The 16,959-nt window shown below is 59.2% G+C and overlaps 1 protein-coding gene across 8 annotated transcripts in view; it reads right to left on the reverse strand.

The window, feature by feature from the left end:
* Positions 1-5,983: 5,983 nt before the first annotated feature.
* The window catches only part of PACSIN2 (protein kinase C and casein kinase substrate in neurons 2), a 134,613-nt gene continuing 123,637 nt past the window's right edge, over positions 5,984-16,959 (reverse strand). For 3 of the 8 annotated variants that reach the window (XM_043562808.1, XM_043562809.1, XM_043562804.1), the window contains 6 exons: positions 16,773-16,893; positions 15,295-15,300; positions 13,912-14,033; positions 11,500-11,622; positions 10,892-11,088; positions 5,984-7,756 (listed from right to left, as the gene is read on the reverse strand). In XM_043562808.1, the coding sequence (XP_043418743.1) occupies positions 7,644-7,756; positions 10,892-11,088; positions 11,500-11,622; positions 13,912-14,033; positions 15,295-15,300; positions 16,773-16,893 (682 nt within the window). In that variant the 3' untranslated portion in view covers positions 5,984-7,643. The remainder of the gene's footprint in view (positions 7,757-10,891; positions 11,089-11,499; positions 11,623-13,911; positions 14,034-15,294; positions 15,301-16,772; positions 16,894-16,959) is intronic. The other 5 variants (XM_043562812.1, XM_043562810.1, XM_043562805.1 and 2 more) reach the window with 3 other exon arrangements.

The following is a 16,959-nucleotide window of genomic DNA, read 5'->3' on the forward strand; positions in this document are numbered from 1 at the left end:
ACGGGAATATGAGCAGTGCGGCGCATGGACAGCCGGACCACGGGTGACTTCGTCTTTCTGAATACTTTTTGCCCGGTTTCCCAGGGTCCAGCCGAACCTTCGTTCCTTTTTACAACGAAGCGAGAAACATTAACCTTGTTATTTGCAAATATTATAAAGGGGCAGGAGCAGCCTGGCTGTCCTGACCCGGAAGTGGCGCGTTAGCTGCACCCAGCTTGTTTTGCGTTGGCCATTGAATGCCGTTGGGCTCCGGGCTATTGGTCTTTGTGCCTCCCGGCCAGCCCGCCCTTCAGGTTTCTGCGGCCCGGCCATCTCTGCCACACTGGACCTGACCTCACAGTGCTACTTAACCTTTCCTCAAAGCGGTCAATGTTATTTACGTAGTTCTTCGTTCATCTGTTCCGATGAAGTTTTGGGGTGACGGTGGAGGGGTCCGGAGCCGACGGCCAAGATAGAATTCTTGAAGACGTCTTTGGTGCAAAAAGATGATTTTATTAAAGCCCGGGGACAGGACCCGTGGGCAGGAAGAGCGGAGCTGGGGTCGTGAGGGGTAACTCATTACACGCCCCCCCCCCCCCAGGTTGGCAGGGGGCAGGGATAGAGTAGATCTCTAAGGTATTTTGGAAGCAAGGTTTCCAGGACCTTGAGGGGCTGGCTGTGGCCGGGGGAACGTCATTTATGACTTAGTAAAACCCCTGCAGAAGGGAGAGGGGGGTCGTAAGCTTGGAGCAGGATTGCCAGCATATATACTGGGGCAGTTGAGATAAGGAAGTACATTTACCGGATCCTCGGTGGGGATAATGTTAGGCTAAGGTCCTCTTCTGCCCCCAGCGGAGTGTCATCATCGGGGCAGCTGAGCTCCTGGAGGGAGGTCACTCTTGGTTTCAAGGACTTGTCGATGGGCTGTAGGCAGCAAGGGAATTTAATTTTTCATTTGCCTGAGTTTCCCCGCAGCACCACGGCAAGCACTTAAACCCCTTGCCCTTTGTTCTTGGGGGGCCGGGAGTCTCCGAGGAATATTCTATCCCGGGGGTGGGGGTGGGGGCGCTGTTAGCCTGTACTTTGTGATCAGGGAGCTTGCCCCACGCTCCCTAATCACGTTCCTCCCTTCCTTCATTTCCCAGTCCTTTCCACAAAGGATTCGAAGAGGTGGAAAACACTAGAACCTGAATTTCACTGGATGGTCCAGAATGGATGTCATCTCATCTTTTCAGGTTAGCTCCGCGAGCGCCAGAGCACTAGAGACAAGCTCTGGGGCTGGAGATAGGAAGGCTCAGTCCCCACACCAAGCGGCTTGCTCTTCGTGCCCGCAGTGACAGTGAGGTGGGGTGCTCCAGAGCACAGGGGAGGGCCTTTCGGTCAGGCAGCGATCTGCTGGGGAACTGGGTCCCGGACGTGTGCTTTGCAGAGCGCCGCCCGGGGGGGAGGGGAGGGGGGGGCGGGCACCTCCTCGCCCTCACAGTCCAACAGCACAGCCTAGCGGGCATGGCTTGTACTGCACCCCCCCGCGTCTGAACGCCCGCCTGGCCGGGTGGCAGCTGTGGCCCGTTGGGCAAGTTCCCCCAACCTCTCTGTGCCTCCAGCTCCTTACCTGTAAAACTAGGAATGATCTCATGCACGTAGTTCATGGGGCTGCTGTAGAATTCAGGAAGTTAACAGATGCTGAAGAGGTTAGAACAGGGTCTGGCACAGAGTGAAATACAAATGTGAACCACTATTGTTCCCATTTTATCAATGAGCAAACCAAGGCTTAGAGAGACGAAGTATTTCAATCAAGCTCACGTAGCTCATTACGGTCACAGAGTTGGACCAAGTCTGAGTACAAGGACTGTTACCTCATAGTCCATGCTTTTTTTTTTTACTTTGTAATGTTTATTTATTATTTTCTGAGAGACAGAGAGAGAGCAGGGAAGGGGCAGAGAGAGAAGGAGACACAGAATCCCAAGCAGGCTCCAGGCTCCGAGCCATCTGCACAGAGCCCGACGCGGGGCTCGAACTCACGGATGGTGAGATCATGACCTGAGCCGAAGTCGGACGCTCAGCTGAGCCACCCAGGCGCCCCTCATAGTCCACGCTTTTAACCACTAGCTTCATTTTTATGCCTTTGTAAGACTGTTGTTAAGTTTCAGGGAAACAAAAATCTTTTCTCAGATTTTGGTGCAGAAAAAACCCAGCCTCCTTGCATACAGTTTCATACATGGATGAACACATGGGGTCTGGAGGAAGGACACATGCCCAGCGACTGGTCGGGAGGAATTGGACTCTCCATCTGAGATCTGCTTACCTTGGCAATTATCGGCTTGAGTCGCGATGACGTCCGGGGCTAGACTGCCTCGGCAACAGTGTTCCCCAGATTCGTGTGTTTGTCAAGCACGTTCACACTCTAGCCCCGCATGATCATGAAAAAGAGAAGGTAGGAACCGGTTCCCCATTTTCCAGATGAGGGGGAGGGGCTTACCTGAGGACCTGAAGCTCATTGGTTGACACGAGGTGCCCCTCTGACCCCGGTGGGAGATCTCTCCCTCTGCCAGGTGGCTGCCCCTTAACCTTCCCCGCCCCTTGCATGGGAATCATGGGAATAGCCAGGGATGGGATGTCACATTGGTCTGTGTCCCTTGCTCCCTGGGCTCTCTTTGGACATATTTTCCCCACCTCCTTGGGCCAGACCGTGGTCTATCAGTCTCTGAGTCCCCAGAGACCAGCTTCCATGCCCCAGAGCTGGGTTAGACGCATCCGCTGGTCATATGAACAAATCAAGGAATACGTGGAATCGCTGGTACTTTTGGCGGCTCTGACTTGCTGGTTGGACCAACGGTTCTCAAAGTGTGGTCCTGGATCAGCACCGTGGGACTTGCTAGATAGGCAAACTCTGGACTCCATCCCCAACCTCGTGACTCAGAAACTCTGGCACGTGGTCCAGGAAGCTGGGTGGTAACGAGTCCTCCGGGGGTTCGATAGCACCTGCTTTTTGGAGTTAGGCACTGGAGTTGAAACCCCAGCTCTGCCCCTAACCTGCTGTGTGGCCTCATGCAAGTCAGTCAACCTCTCTGGTTTGTTTCCTCATCTGCAAAATGGCGCTCAGACATAACGAGGAGGTTTGTATGACCCTTCGCCGAGAAAGGTGCTCAGGACTGGACCCGACATGTAGCTGATAAATGTTAAGCCCAAGGCTGGATGGAAACAGTGGGCTGAGAAACTGCCTGTCCCCTGCCCGTGCGGGCTCAGCCTGGCTCCTCGAACTCTGTGCTTGGCAGTGGCCCCACCTGGTGCAGGATGACCTTGTGCCTCAACAGCAAGCCTGCCAGATTCCGTCTGGCCTGGGTCTGTCCTCCCTGGGGCAGCGGAGCGCCTCTATCCTAGCCCCAGATCCCTCCACCAGTGGCCCACATCTGTGTGCTGGGCGCTGTGGCCTGGGCCCTGCTGCTCACTCCCACCAGAGACCACAGAGGTCCAGCCCGGAAGTTGATGCCTGGCCTTCTAAGGGAAAACAGAGTCCAGAGAGGGGCACACACCTCCTGCAGGTGTCTGGGGAAGGGATGCAGAGGGCAAGGCACCGGTCCAGCAAGGTCTCCTGCTTCCGCCCCGCCCGCCCCAAGATCATTCCCATTTTATGGAGAGCGAGGCTCTGAGGTTCAGGCACTTGCTCGGGCTTCAGGCCGCACAGGGGTGGGGGTCCTCCCCGGTCAGTCTGCAGTCCATCCCGACATCTTGCCAGGCAAGGGATGCTTCCCACCGGAAGTGGGGGCAACAGCTCCAGGACCCCAAGTACTGTGCCCCCAAGAGCCTTGGAGATGGGTTGGGGCCCTGTTTGTCCGAACTTCCTGAGACTTATAGGGTGGCCTCCAGAGTCCACTAGGCACCCCCTCCTCCCGGGTGTCAGAATGACTCGGTCCCTCCCTGAGCTTCTGGAGTCCCCTCGAGGCAAACTTGTGTCCTTCCTCGCTTCTGTCCTGGCACCGTTTAGCCTTGCATACAGTAGGTGCTCAAATATGCTCGGTGAGTGAATATCACCTAGGCAGAGGGCCAGCTGACTCCCCGCCAGGAGGGGCTACTCAGGGTCAGGCGCCGCTCAGTGCCCCCAAACCATTCACTCTGCGACCGCGGAAATTTCACTCCTGCCCCTGACGTGGCCCGTTTCCCCGTGAACAAGTAGAGGGGGTGGTCCCGTGGCCCACAGGGACCCTCCCCGACCTCCCCCATCAGTATGCTGACGGGTTGTAGGCAGCCGCCTCCAAGTCTGCCCCCAGTCACAGCCCAAGCCCACAGGTCACCCAGCAAACACCAGACCAGGCACGTAATGGGTGGTAAAGGGCCCTGCCGCGAAGCCCAGGACACAGGCCCGCTCGGAACTCGGAAAACCTAGTGTTTTAGCTCAAGCTGCTGCAGAGCGGATCTCTGCCTGGGTCACTCAGCCAGGGCTTGCTGGCCCTCGGGGCATTCCCTGGGGCTTGGACGGGAGCTGAAATACCCTTTCCCACCCTCTGCTGAGGGGAAGGGACCGGGCAGGCAGCAGAGGGTCCCAGGGCCCCGTGAAGGTGGTGTGCGTGCAGTAGTGATACCGGAGATGAGGCAGCTGGGACCCCGGCGGTTGCTATGGAGGGGGAAGGACAGAGGGACGAAGAGGACTCGGTGGCCCAGCACAGAAGGTGTGGGAGGGGCAGTCAAGGATGCCAGAAGGTTCTGGCTGGGGATGGGGGAGGGGGGTGTCATCACCACAGTAACAGCTACCACCTCCTGGGCCCCCGGGGCCTTGCACGCCTGCCTCTAACCCTCCAACAGGAAGGCGGGCACCACTTTGGCCTGGGCAAGCGAGGGGTGGGTTGGGATTCCCTGAGGGCCAGGACGGGAGGGGGCAGGTGGGCAGGGAGGGCCCTTCAGGATCTCTTGCAGGAGCTCTGAGAGGACAGGCTGCGAACAGGGCCTGGCTGAGCAGAGGGGGTTTCATCCTGACTTCTGAGGGTTCCTCCTGTTCACCCCCTGCTCTTTAGCCGCCAGTGGGGGCTGCGAGGAAGGGCCTGCCCTCGAGAACCCTGCAGTTCTGTCACGGGACCTCAGGCAAGTCGCAGAACTTGAGTTTCCAGACCTTCCGTGTCTCTTCTGCAAAGCAGGGGGACTCCAGCCTCCCCTGAGGCTGTCATGATGCGAGCTCACCACGTGCCCAGGACTGGCCGGCTCGGGCCTCGGGGACGGGAGCCTGCTCCGACCCCTCCCTTCCGCCCTGTCCTACCTCGCGTCTCTGCGGCAGCCGGGGGGCAGCTCCGATGGGCTCCAACTCCTCATGAGCGGAGAGCAGGGGCCCCATCGCCCATCGGGTGACGAGGCTTGGTCTCCGCCTTCCTGAGCTGGGCAGAGCGGGGCTGCGGCGGCAGGCGCCCGCCTTGCTCCTCCAAGGGCCCAGTGCCCAGAACGGGCGCGTTTCTGGACGAGCCTTACCAGGGTTCGGTGTATGGGGCTGTGGCAGCCCTGGCAGCTCTTTCTCGCCTTGCCCTTTCGACTCAGGCCACCCCAGGGAGGGTGGAGGGCCCCACAGGGATTTTAGTGCCACAGGCCGGCTGGGACTCCTTGGGTAACTATGGCTCTAGGAGCCTCCGTGTCCGCTGCAAAATGCAACGGGGAGCCTCATCCCGCTCGCGGGACGTCCGGAGAGGGGCATGTTATCTGCAGGCACCGTATGAGCAGAGCACAGGGCCCAGGAAGTGTGTTCACAGCAGCCCAGGTGATGGACGGTCACTCATCTGGGTCCAGCCAGCCTGTCTACACCGGGGAAGCCCAGGCCACAGCGTGCGGGTTTTGGGGAAAACCCTGAGGGGTTCAGGTGCCTCAAATCCCCAACCTCTTTCTTTTGCAGGGGACATAATAACCCTTTGGGCAGCAGTCCGGTGCCTGGGATCTCGCCCAGCTCCAGAGCTGGTAAACGCTGACGGAGACACGGTCGCACCGCTGACGGGAGCGTGAGGCACACACGGCTCTGAGACGGTCACACTCACGAGATCAACTGTTTATTGATTTTTTTCCTAAAATACTATCCATTTAAAGAAACTCCTAACTGAAAAGACTTGACAATTTTTGGTAGATCTGTAGCAAAGGAATGAGGATTTCTGCTGGTAAGTTTTCATGACAAAACAGACACACACCCACTTTCCAAGCAAGACCTCAAGCTCACTGGAAACGTTGAGAAAATGCATAGCTTGTGATGGCGGCGGCCATTCCAACAATGTCTGAGTTACACAAAATAAAGGTTTTCCCTCCTTCCCTCCCTCCCCTGCCCTGTCATTACAGTGTGGCTCCTGCCCCAGCACGTCTGCTCCCGATGACCACGGCTGCTCAGAAGAGACCCCCGTGCTCTGGGGTGAGACCCAGCTTTCGTGCACTCACGAGGAATAAAGGAGGACTGTGGACCCTGCGGCTGCCGCAAAGACACGGGAGTTTGTACAGTGTTCTGCTACGGAAACGACTAAGGCTAGTCAGAAGGTGGACCCACGGCTGGCCGGCGAGGACACGCTTCCCCACAGCTGTCTCCGCTGCAGAGGCCCAGGGCCGCGTCCCGAGCCCAGAGGAGGCCTGGCCCACCGGCCAGGCCTGTGCCCAAATGTCACAGTCTTCAAGCAGTTCAGTTAAACCCACTGTCAAAAGCCGTTACGTCTCGTTAAAACAGTAGGCGAACTCTTTAGATTCTCTGAATATCCAATAATATATACAGATATACACCGCGAGAGAGGACAGTCTGATGTAAAGCATCTTTGGCTACAGATGCGTGTGCTTGAAAAGTCAGTCTTACTTTTTAACCTTCCAAATCACTGACAAAATCGTTAACCGGCAAGAGTAGAATCTTAAACACAAATAGGATGAAAATAGCTTTTAAATATGGCGACGCGGGGAGTACGACGTAAGGTTATCCCCGAAACTCGTGGAGGACGCCCCGACGCGGACAGCATTCACGGCCGTGTCCAGCCTGATGCGCTCCTGCCTTCCCACCGCTCTCTCTTGCCTCCCAGGCCGCCCGCCCCTCTCGATGAGCTGCGGCGGGACCTACCGGGCAGCACGGGAACAGACCCCCCCCCCCCCCCCCCCGCAGGACTGGTGTATATCAATCTGTGCCATCGTTTAAACACAAATGAGTGGAAGAACAGGCATGTAAAAAAAGCATCACTGTACACAGCCTTTAAACAAAGGACCTCGAAGTCCTCACTCGAGTGAAGCGTCCACTTGAGTTGCAGGTGAGGAGACTCGTCGGAGAAAGCCATCGGCGGAGCGAGAATCAGCGGAAGCCACTGCCGATTCGGAGGAGGAGAGGAGGAAAGACGAGGGCGAGACTACACAGATCTGTGAAAAGCCAGCACAGCACGCACAGCGGGCGGGCCGGGGGCCGGGGCGCTTTCCGTCCTACTGCGGCTTCCTGCGCTCAGACCTCTCCGTCGGCACCGCGTGCGGGAAGGGCGCTGAGTCCCGGGTGAAATGACCGGCTCGTCCGCCTTCGAGAGACACCATGAAGCCAAGAGCAACGGAACCGTCAGCTTTTGCAGGAAAAGGAGCAGACGCTCACACGGCCGGCTGGTGCCGGGGGTGTCGCTGCCCGGGCCCGACGGCCAACGGAGCTCCCGGGACCGCTGCCTCCACCCTCCGCCAGCCAGCCGGCTGGCCTGTCACTGGATTGCCTCGACGTAATTCGCGGGGTACAGGCCGACCTGTCCGTTGTCCAAGCGTCCCTTGCACCAGCCCTGCTCATCCTCGTCCTCGATCTTGGTCAGCTCGTCCCCTTCAAGACAAGAAGGGAGCGGTCCCGGTGAGCGGGTGGGTGACAGGCCGACCGCCCGGTTAGAGTCGCCCTCGCGGCTCAGCCCCCACCCTGGGCCCACAGAGGGTCTCGGACCTGGGGGGAAGGGGCAGGCATTCTCTGGGGGACAAAGCGGGGCCTGCGGCCTGGTTATTTCTCTACTAGGTTGCATCTGACGCCGTCCTTTCAGCCACAGGGGCCTCTGAGAGGTGTCATGGCTGCCATCTCTCAGTGACCCTAAAACAAGCAGCTCCCACAGACACTGCAGAATTATTATTTTTTTTTTTTTTTAATTTTTTTTCAACGTTTATTTTTTTATTTTTGGGACAGAGAGAGACAGAGCATGAATGGGGGAGGGGCAGAGAGAGAGGGAGACACAGAATCGGAAACAGGCTCCAGGCTCTGAGCCATCAGCCCAGAGCCCGACGCGGGGCTCGAACTCACGGACCGCGAGATCGTGACCTGGCTGAAGTCGGACGCTTAACCGACTGCGCCACCCAGGCGCCCTGACACTGCAGAATTAAATGCCACAGGCCCGTGCTTCCTGACTGTCCCAGGCCAGGTCAGAGGAATCCCTTCCGAGGGTCCACACCACCCCTCCTCCACCCTCTCCTGCTGTCCTCCCTCCTGGGCCCTGGCCACTCGGTCTGGTATCTCCTCCAGCACTTACTGCCCTGCCTCATGCTTTCGTTTCATCTGTGTCCAGAGCAGGCTGTGGGAAGGGCAGGGACCCATCACTCGGTCCCCAGCGCCCAGCTCGGGGCATTTGTCCTCAACCCCCCTCCAAACACTGTGAAATGGAAGCCATTCGCCGCGTGTGTTAGTGGGGCTGATGCACGTCTGGTCTGTTCGGACACGGAGGAACCACGAATTCAAGCCAGGCCCCGGGCAGCGGAGGAGATACACTCATGAGAGGGGACAGAGGGAGGCCCGGTCCTTCCAGGAGCCAGACCAGGGGGACGAAGACCAAAGGTGGGGTCGGGGCCGTGGTGGGGGAAGGTCCAGGCCTGGCGGCCAGAGGGGGCCAGAGCCAGGGGATGGGCGAGGAGCCACCTTGCGGAGACGCCGTGGGAACCCGCAGCCCGGACTTTCCCGGGAGCGGGGAGCCGGTGGGAGCCGGTCGGCCCGGCTAGGAGACCGGGCAAAGCGCCCTGCGCCTGGGCCCGGTTTCCTCATCTGCAGACCGGGTGCCGGGAGGATTAAGCGTCAGATCGGGGAAGGGCCGGGTGGTGGCCGATATGCAATGAGCAGCTGCCGTCACTCCCACGTGGGGGTGGTTTTTCCTGCAGCCGCTGCGCCCGAGATGGGCACCGGGGCCGCTCTGTTAGCACTGGCCCCCGCACAACTCTGACTCGGCAACATCAGCAGTGAACACGGGGCGGAGGTGAGCGTCGCGAGCGGTAAACTCTATCTTCTCCTGTCCTTCCTGCCCCCCACTGTGGGCTCCTGGCAGGGCCGACGCTTCTACAACTGGCTTTTCCCTCATTCCGCCTTGCGTGCCGCCAGGCTCGCGGGTGCACGGCGAGACCAGCTACGTGACACTCGCACGGGGTGGCAAGGGCGCCAGGGAGAGGCTCCGTGGGCACCTGAGCCCCCGAGGAGCCGCGAGCACCAGCACAAGCTACAGACAGAAGGAAGCGGTGGCAGCCGGGGGCAGACGTCACGTTACAAATAACACAGAAAACAGACACGGTGAAGAGGGCAGCTTTCGGGCTGTGAAACATGAATCGGTGATTAAAAGCATGGGTTTCAGTCAGTGTGCTTTTATCAATTCACTCGGAGCAGAAGAGGATGTTTGTATCTAAAAGCTGTTGGCAAATCCAATAGGTGGGACTCAGAAAGAATGAGGAATTAAAAATGATTAAATCGAGGGGGTGCCTGGGTGGCTCAGTCAGTTAAGCGTCTGACTTTGATTTTGGCTCAGGTCATGATCTCACTATTTGTAAATTCGAGGCCCACGATGGGCTCTGCACTGACAGCAAGGAGCCTGCTTGGGATATTCTCTCTCTCTCTCTCTCTCTCTCTCTACCTCACTCTTTCTCTCTCGCTTGCTCTCTCTCAAAATAAATAAATAAACTTAAAAGGAAAAAAAAAATCAATGAACAGATGAAGTAAGGGGCTAATGACCACTAGATCTCAGAAACTGGGCAGAGATGCGTTATGGTGCTTAAGGACTCTCTACAAGCGGCCAGGGGCACCTGATGACCAACCCCGGGCTCGAGGGTGTGGGGCCAGCTGCCGGCCTGCCGAGCACACGACACGGCCCTCCGCCCCACAAGCTGGGCACGGGGGTCCGTCCCAGTGCACACTGCAGCCTGCGCTGGTTGAGCTCATCCACCTAGAGGGGTAGGTGCTGGATCTGGGGTGTCTGTGAGGAGGGAGCAAGGCAGAAGGAAGGAGCTTGGCTCTTTGTGGGCCCACGTCTGTGGGCCTCCTCTGAAAGGCTCTAAGATAGGCTCTTTCAAACTGAGGGTTGCAACCCATTTTGGCAAATTGCAACCAGCATTAAAAAACAAACAAACAAACAAAAAAACAATAAAAGACAAAGGCTAGAAAATCTGCGGCACAGGGCTCCCGTAATCTGGATCCAGACTGTTCTGTAAAACAGAAGTTTCCGCTACTGGCAACAAAGGTGTGCTGGTGACAGAACGTATACGATGTGGCTGCAGGAGTGAGTTCAAAAGGCACTACCCTAAAACGGGACTCCAGGTGGCCTAGGGGCACACCGAGTGCTATTCTGGGGTCTGGGCCAGGAGGCTGGCTAAGGGCTCCTCTGCCAGCTGGGGGCGTCTCTGGAGACAGGCTTCCCCTGGGGACCCCCAGGGCTGCTGGGAAAACTGGCTGGTGCTGGAGACCAGCATGTCCTGCCCAGTGCCCCGCTGTGCCCGGTCCTCGGTCCTGCAAGGGGTGGCGCCTCAGGCAAAGGCACCAGGGCGCCTCATGCCTTCTAACGTGTGGCACTGAGCACCTGCTGCTTTTGAAATGTGGCGGGAAGGACCGGCAAATGAAACTTGCAGGAGTTTCCCAGACTTAGAAAAACAAAGACACCCCCTAAACCCTAAGCCCCTAGCAGGTCGGAAGCATCCGCCCCAGATGCCCGCCAGGGAGCCCACCTACCAGCCTTGAAGCTCAGCTCATCATGCTCCTGCCCTTCATAGTCGTAGAGGGCCCGGACCCGCACTTCTGTCCCCGAGGTGGCATCCTCGTCAAATGGGTTTGAGTCCCCGTTGGCGTCCGTGGACGAGAACGGGTTGTTGGACTCGTCATCTGACCAGTCAGTGGGGTAGCTCTGGGTCTTCTCGTAGCTGCTCACACTGCAAGAAAGGAAGGGTTGACCCGGCGCCCCGAGCACGGGGCCGGCAGAGGCGCGAGGCCCTGCCTGGAGCCTCACCCCTGCCAGGGGAGGCCGCAGGGCCCTGGGGCCGGGCAGGGGGCTCCTTCGGCAGGAGAGGAGCCCCTCGGCACACCTGTCTCCCTGTGGTGGTGGCGCGAGGGCCTCGACGAGGGTTAGCAGAGTACAGAAAAGAAGCAAGCACGGATTATTAACGGGTGCCCCCCCCGCCCAGCGAAAGAGGAGCCAGAGGCTGTCCACACCGGCAGCCGGGCACCTCCTGCAGGCCTCGTGCATTGCTCTGAGTGCCAAGGGGGCAGGAGCCTGGACAGAGAGAGACGAGAGACAGAGAGCGAGCAAGGTGGAAACCGGAGGGAAATGTTTGTTCACCAACTTTTTGGCCTTAACGTCCTCCTTCTCACTGACGGTGCTCCCCGTGTCGTCCTCGTCCTCGAAAGGGTTGTAGTTGGACAGTGACTGTGCTGACCGTGTGGGGTTGCTCGGGACACTAAGGTCACTACAGGGAGAGAGACAGCTTTCAGGGGACCCCAGCTCGGCACCCCGCCCGGGGCCTGCATGCTCCCAGCTGCAGGATCACAGGGCCAGGGTCTGAAAGGACACATCGGCCACCCCCGCCCCAGATAGGAGGATATGTTGTTTGAGTGGGAACATGGTCTCAGCAAAAACACTTAGTGATATTCTGGTGGCTAAACACACTTACGGCGTCTAAGAGAGAACGACACTGCCATTTCCCCTCCTTGCCTCTGGACACTGGCTATCCTGAACAGGAGCCCTGGGGTCGGGACAGGCTGCCGCTGGAGCACAAGTCACGTCTGGGCTTTCGGCTTCTCCCCGCAGCCCCCCAACCTGGCCCCCGTTCCCGATGCTGTGAGCTGGCGGGCCAGCCTGAGGGGCTCAGCCTGGGGAGCAGACAGCCTGGGAGGCTCAGAGCCCTGCTGCAGAGAGCAGGAGGGAGGCCCCTGGCCCTCGCCAGACCCCACAGCACAGCACTCTCCTCCTTCTGACTACAAAGGGTCCGGTGGCCTCCTCCCCACTTCTGGGGTTAGAGCTTTCAAAATTGGCACCAAAGCCTACTGAAGCCCTTTCCAAGAAGAAAGAAGGAGCCCTTTCGTGCTCCACAGAGAGAACATCCATCTGCACAACTGTATCAGCCGCCTACTGGGTGCCAGGCCCAGAGGGGACAGACTGGAGAGAAATCTGACCCAAGCCAACAGCCAGGACGGGGGCCAACAGCCAGGACGCAGTGACTGTGGGCACAAGGTGCAGAACAGGATGGCCAAGAAACGAGACAGGCCCCTAAGAGCCCCGGCACCTGACTGTGGAATTAAGCTGCAGGGTGGGGCTTGTGGGGCCAGCACCGCCTCCTGCCGCCAAGTGGGGGACTGTGTGCGGTCGGCACCCACAGCGCTGGATGGATGGCCCAGACAGAGTGGGGGTGGGGGGCAGCGCACAAATGCTACCAGTGACCCCAGGTGGCCAGCCACTGCCTCAGTGGCCTGGCGAGGGGCACCGGACCCAAGCCTGGGCTGTATGCCTGAGGCCAGCAGGCCCTCCTCTCTCCCTGGCAGCTTTCTCTTTCTGTAGGGGGCTGGTGCTGGGCGGCCCCGGCTGCCTAGACTCTCCCACGCCCTCCTCCCCGACCCCTGGGGTGGTGTCTCACCCTCCACACCCCTGCGCCAATCACACAGGTGCTGGCCTGATCCCTGGGACAGCTCGTACTGCTCTGGCCACTTCACCAAGTTCACCTGTCCAGATGGAGGCACAGCCATCTGAATGGTGAGCCATCACGTCTGCCCAGGAAGCCCGGGTAGGAGCTTCAGTGCCTGGGGATGCAGAAAGGGCTCCGGAACCTTCACGGACCCTCCCGGGAGGCACAACCGTGAGGTCTATCATTACCGTTGTGGCAGGGAAGCCTCTGGGTGCGGAGCCCGTGCGGCAGGAGTGGCCTCTGGGAGGGGCAGCTCTGCAGAGGACAGCAACACCTGCCCGCCGGGATGCGGAGGCCCGGGGACAGGCCTCGTCCAGCACACGCTTTCCCAGAGGTTCGATGACCTCAGCATCACCTCGTCTATCCAAACTAGGTTTCAGCAAACAGTGACGTGGGAAATAAAATAACCAACGCTCTCACCAAAGAGGTGACATGTGGGGGCCTGGGTGGCTCAGTCGGTTAAGCGTCCGACATCGTCTTGGGTCATGCTCGCGCTCCGTGGGTTCAAGCCCCACGTCGGGCTCTGTGCTGACAGCTTGGAGCCTGGAGTCTGCTTCAGGTTATTTGTCTCCCTCTCTCTCTGCCCCTCCCCCACTCACATTCTGTCTCTCTCGCTCTCAAAAAAAAAAGGGGGGGGGTGGGACACGTGACAATGCTGTCCTGTGCTGCCCCCCACTCCCAAATCAGGCCCCTGCACACGGCACAGGGAAGCAACCTGGCCAGGATGCCCGGTCCCACCGGAGGGAGCCACGACAGCGACTTCCACCTGCCCGTGTGCCAGTGGAGATCCACAACGACCAGCCTCTGACATCAGCTCCCGCCCTCACCTGGGGCCAGAAGCATGTCTGTGGCAAAGGCTCCCTTCTCTGGGTCCTTCCACAGCTCTGGCATCAGGTGAGCTGATGATCCTTCCCAGGGATGCCCTCGGGCCACTACCCAGCAGAGCTCGGATGCCCTGGAAGCATCTGGAAAGACGTGTGTGTGGGGCTCCCTGCAAGGCTTCACTGGGGAGTGTCCGGCCCACGCAGAGGACCCAGGGGACCTATCCCAGGGGACGGAGGCTGCCCCAGTGCCCACCTGCTGGGCTTGCTCTGCAGAGCCTGATCGCCTGTCTGGTTGATGCCCGTCAGGGTGACCCCGTCAGTAGCCTTCTTCTTCTCTCTCCGGCTGAGAGTTCGATTCAGGTCTGCGGACCACTCCTGGGCAGCAGGCACCGAGGGAGAGAGACAGGGAAGTTCATTAGTTTGAGGCCACGTCAGTCTAACACACCGGCCAGCCAGCCAGTGGCCCGCCCTGCCTGCTTAGTGACACGGAGCCTCGCTGCCTCGATTTTGCCTTGTTTTGCAGCCGACCTCAGGTTCCTGGCACCTTCCTACTCCCCCCTCCTCACTGCTAAAGGTGGGGACTTGGGCCTGTGGTGGCCTGGTCTCGGGAGGAGAGTCTGGCCAGCCAGCACGCAGGTGTCCAGGGAGCTTCCCCATCCGGCCCCTGCCCACGTGGCACTAAGCCTCGGGCCACCTCAAGCCACCAGGGGTCGCCAGAGGCCTCGCCAGTTTCCTTGAGCCTTCCAAATTAGCTCTTTCAGCAAAGATCCTTCCCATTTATTCCCTAAAGTGTTTCTGGCTCCCAGGGGAACAGGAGGGCTGGCTACAGGACTCTGAGCAAGCCTGCAATGTGGGGACCGCACCACGGGGTGCAAACGCACAGGGCCTGGATGTCACATCACCAAAGGGGCAGAGAAGCCGGCTCGACCTCGCAGGTCTCCGGGAGTGGCTCCCTCACTGGTAGCAAGTGCTGGGGGGCTAACCGAGCAAAGAGTCGACTCCCCAAAGGTTCCCTAGTTTCCCAGCACGTAAACAGCTTTTATCAACTGCACTGAGGGACACTGGAAGCGGGGAAAAGGAAGAAGGGCCGTCCCTAACACGTGTCCCTAACGCGATCTTGCAGAAAGGCAGGTAACCCCACCCGTTACCAAACCACCTCCACTGAACTCACCCTTGGTGTGATCGAGGCCACAGCGTGGCCCACATGTACCTGTAGGGCCTCCAGATTAGAAGGCATCTTAGAAACACCAAGTCTAACCTGCCAACTTGTCAGACAAGGAAACTGAGGCCCAGACAGAAAACGTGACCTTGGCCACACAGAGTTGGTGGCAGACTTGGGCCTGACTCCAGATCCTGGTCACCTATTTGTTGATAATTATCTTCTCAACCAAAATCAGCTGACTCAGAGAGACCCGTCCCGACTGGGTGGGCTCCCCAGGGCCCACATAATCGACACCAGGCCGGCCGGGGAAGGAGGGCCGGCCGTTCACGAGGACAATGACCAGCACGGGCAGAACTGCTGCCTCAGCTCCTCTGCCGGCACCAGGCTGTGGAGCCCACACGCAGCCCACGCAGGCTGGACACACACGGCACAAGGTTTGGAATTCAATACATTAGCCAAAGAACAGAAACTTACTTCATCCTGCGGCATGGAAAATAAAAACAAATAATTTCATTAGACCCTGTAATTTCATGACCCTGGAAGAACCATTAAGCACGTGCCACATGGGGTGCTGCTTCCCGGCCTGCAGGATCCACAGACAGAAGGGCCACGGTGCGCTCTGGCCGGGACACCCACCCCAGTGGGACGGCCTGTCAAGTCTTCCTTCCCCGACCATTCCGTTCCCTAAGGGACCGGCGGGGGGGGGGGGGGGGGGTGACCTCCTGAGCCAGCTCCAGAGAGCAGCACACGCCCCCTGCAGGGGGAAATCCTGGCTCTGTCCACAGGACACAGGTCAACTCGGTTCCTCCCCATCCACCGCCACTGGGCGGGGAGGGAGGGCAGGGAGGCTACGTGCTTTCTCCTGTAGGTCCGCTTCCACCCTGGAGGGCCCTGGGGCTCTGCTTTGTGCAGGTGCCTCGGAGGAAGGGGCCCAGTCTGCTCTCGGCCTCCTGCTGGGAGAGCTCCTGCAGACAGTGCAGGGGGCCCACCCAGCTTTCTTCAGAAGTTCCAGAAGATGGAGGCACACGTATGAGGTCTGACACAACGGCCAGCACGGACCAGGTCACGACCCCCAGCTGCCCGAGGAGATGGGCGCCCGTGGTCCTCCCCATTTGATACGTGGGAACAAATGACTCGCTCAGCGTCCCACAGCTGGTAAGTGGTGAGGCCAGACCTGAGTGTAGCCTGTACCCTGGCAGCACTGGAGGCAGGGGAGGCCCCTCGGCCCTCGCGCAAGGCGTCCTTCCCAGAAGGCAGCACCCGCGGGCCCGCAAAGCCTTTCCCGGCCCCCGCTTCATCACAAGGTGCAGAGAATCCCTTCCCTCAGAGAAGGAGGGTGGCAGGACTCATGTGGGGCCCGATGGGGCCTGGCGACCGAGTCCTGTGTCTGGAAGAGACCCGAGGGCCTCAGGGCCTCCCGTTTTACACGTAAAGATACTGGAAGGCTCGGACCCAGGAAATCAGGAAAAGAGGAAAGTTAACCCCGAACCAAAATTGGTTGAATTTCCCGTCTGAAACAAGGCAAAGTGCCTCGCGTGAGGGGGAAGAAGAGCCCACTCTCCACCCCGTCCTGGACCGGAGGCCTGCCAAGCCCAGCTGCACGGTGGCTGCTCCCTTCTCAGCCGTCTGGCAGGGTGGGGCGGGGAACTGGGGCCCCCGCGTGACCTGTGGGTCCTGGCACTCACCACCAAGAAGAGAATGCCAGTGGTCACCAAGTGACCGTCCAAATTCTTAATGAGAAGGGTCTTTACTGAGATTCAGAAGGCCCTTCAGTAGTGCCCTGGGGACTCTGAACATGAAGCTGGTTTCTAGAATAGCCATGCTTAAAGGCTGCCCCACAAACAGGGCAAAAGGCCAGCACAGAGTTGAATGAGAAAGTCAGCACATGTCTCAACCTCATGGGCCCAGGCCCCTGCCGGACCAGCGGGGTCACGGGCACAGCCTCCTCTTACCTCAAACTGTGGCCAGTTCATGGACATGCCTGGCCCGTGGTTGGCTCTGAACCACCTCAGGTCCTCCACTGCGTCAGCAGCTTTGATGCTCTGTTCCAGGTCGCGGTAAATGTTCTTGTAGCTAAATCAGAAAGAGGAGACAGGACCGTCTTGGAAGGCAGGGAAGGCTACCGTTCATCCCAGCCAA

Source organism: Prionailurus bengalensis, chromosome B4, assembly GCF_016509475.1.
Source record: "Prionailurus bengalensis isolate Pbe53 chromosome B4, Fcat_Pben_1.1_paternal_pri, whole genome shotgun sequence".
In the NCBI taxonomy this organism is placed as follows: Eukaryota; Metazoa; Chordata; class Mammalia; order Carnivora; family Felidae; genus Prionailurus; species Prionailurus bengalensis.